The 418-nt window shown below is 62.9% G+C and overlaps 1 protein-coding gene across 1 annotated transcript in view; it reads right to left on the bottom strand.

The window, feature by feature from the left end:
• LOC108803461 (protein VAC14 homolog) overlaps positions 1 to 389 on the bottom strand; it is a 2,944-nt gene extending 2,555 nt beyond the window's left edge. The window contains exon 1 of the mRNA XM_018575299.1: positions 224 to 389. Coding sequence (XP_018430801.1) covers positions 224 to 327 — 104 coding nt within the window. The 5' untranslated portion in view covers positions 328 to 389. The remainder of the gene's footprint in view (positions 1 to 223) is intronic.
• Between the last annotated feature and the right edge of the window lie 29 nt (positions 390 to 418).

The raw sequence follows: 418 nt of genomic DNA, 5'->3' as shown, positions 1-418 counted from the left end.
TGGGTGTGAGGGGGGGGGGGGGTTTATCCCATGGCACAGGGTGGAAGAGTCATGTGATGGTGGGGGAGGGGTTTCTGCCATGGCACAGGGTGGGTCAGTCATGTGATGGTGGGGAGGAGTCTGTGCCATGGCACAGGGTAGGTCAGCCATGTGATAATGGGGGGGAGGGGTCACTGCCATGGCACAGGGTGGGAGAGTCATGTGATAATGGGGGGAGTCTCACTTCTCTATCTCCAGCGCCGCCACCTTCCTCTTCTCGTACATCTTGTCGGTCAGGGCCCGGACGATGTTCGGGGTGAGGGGGGACAGGTCCCGCTCCGCGTTCATCTTCCTCACCGGCTGCTCAGCCCCGCCCCACTCCTGTCATATGACCCGCGCCGGCCACCTGTCACGTGCCCCTTGTCCGCTCGGCGGTCAT

Source organism: Nanorana parkeri, unplaced genomic scaffold, assembly GCF_000935625.1.
Source record: "Nanorana parkeri isolate BGI_ZX_2015 unplaced genomic scaffold, ASM93562v1 scaffold3758, whole genome shotgun sequence".
In the NCBI taxonomy this organism is placed as follows: Eukaryota; Metazoa; Chordata; class Amphibia; order Anura; family Dicroglossidae; genus Nanorana; species Nanorana parkeri.
Note: the sequence above shows the minus strand (reverse complement) of the source record. Positions and strands in the feature narration are given on the sequence as shown.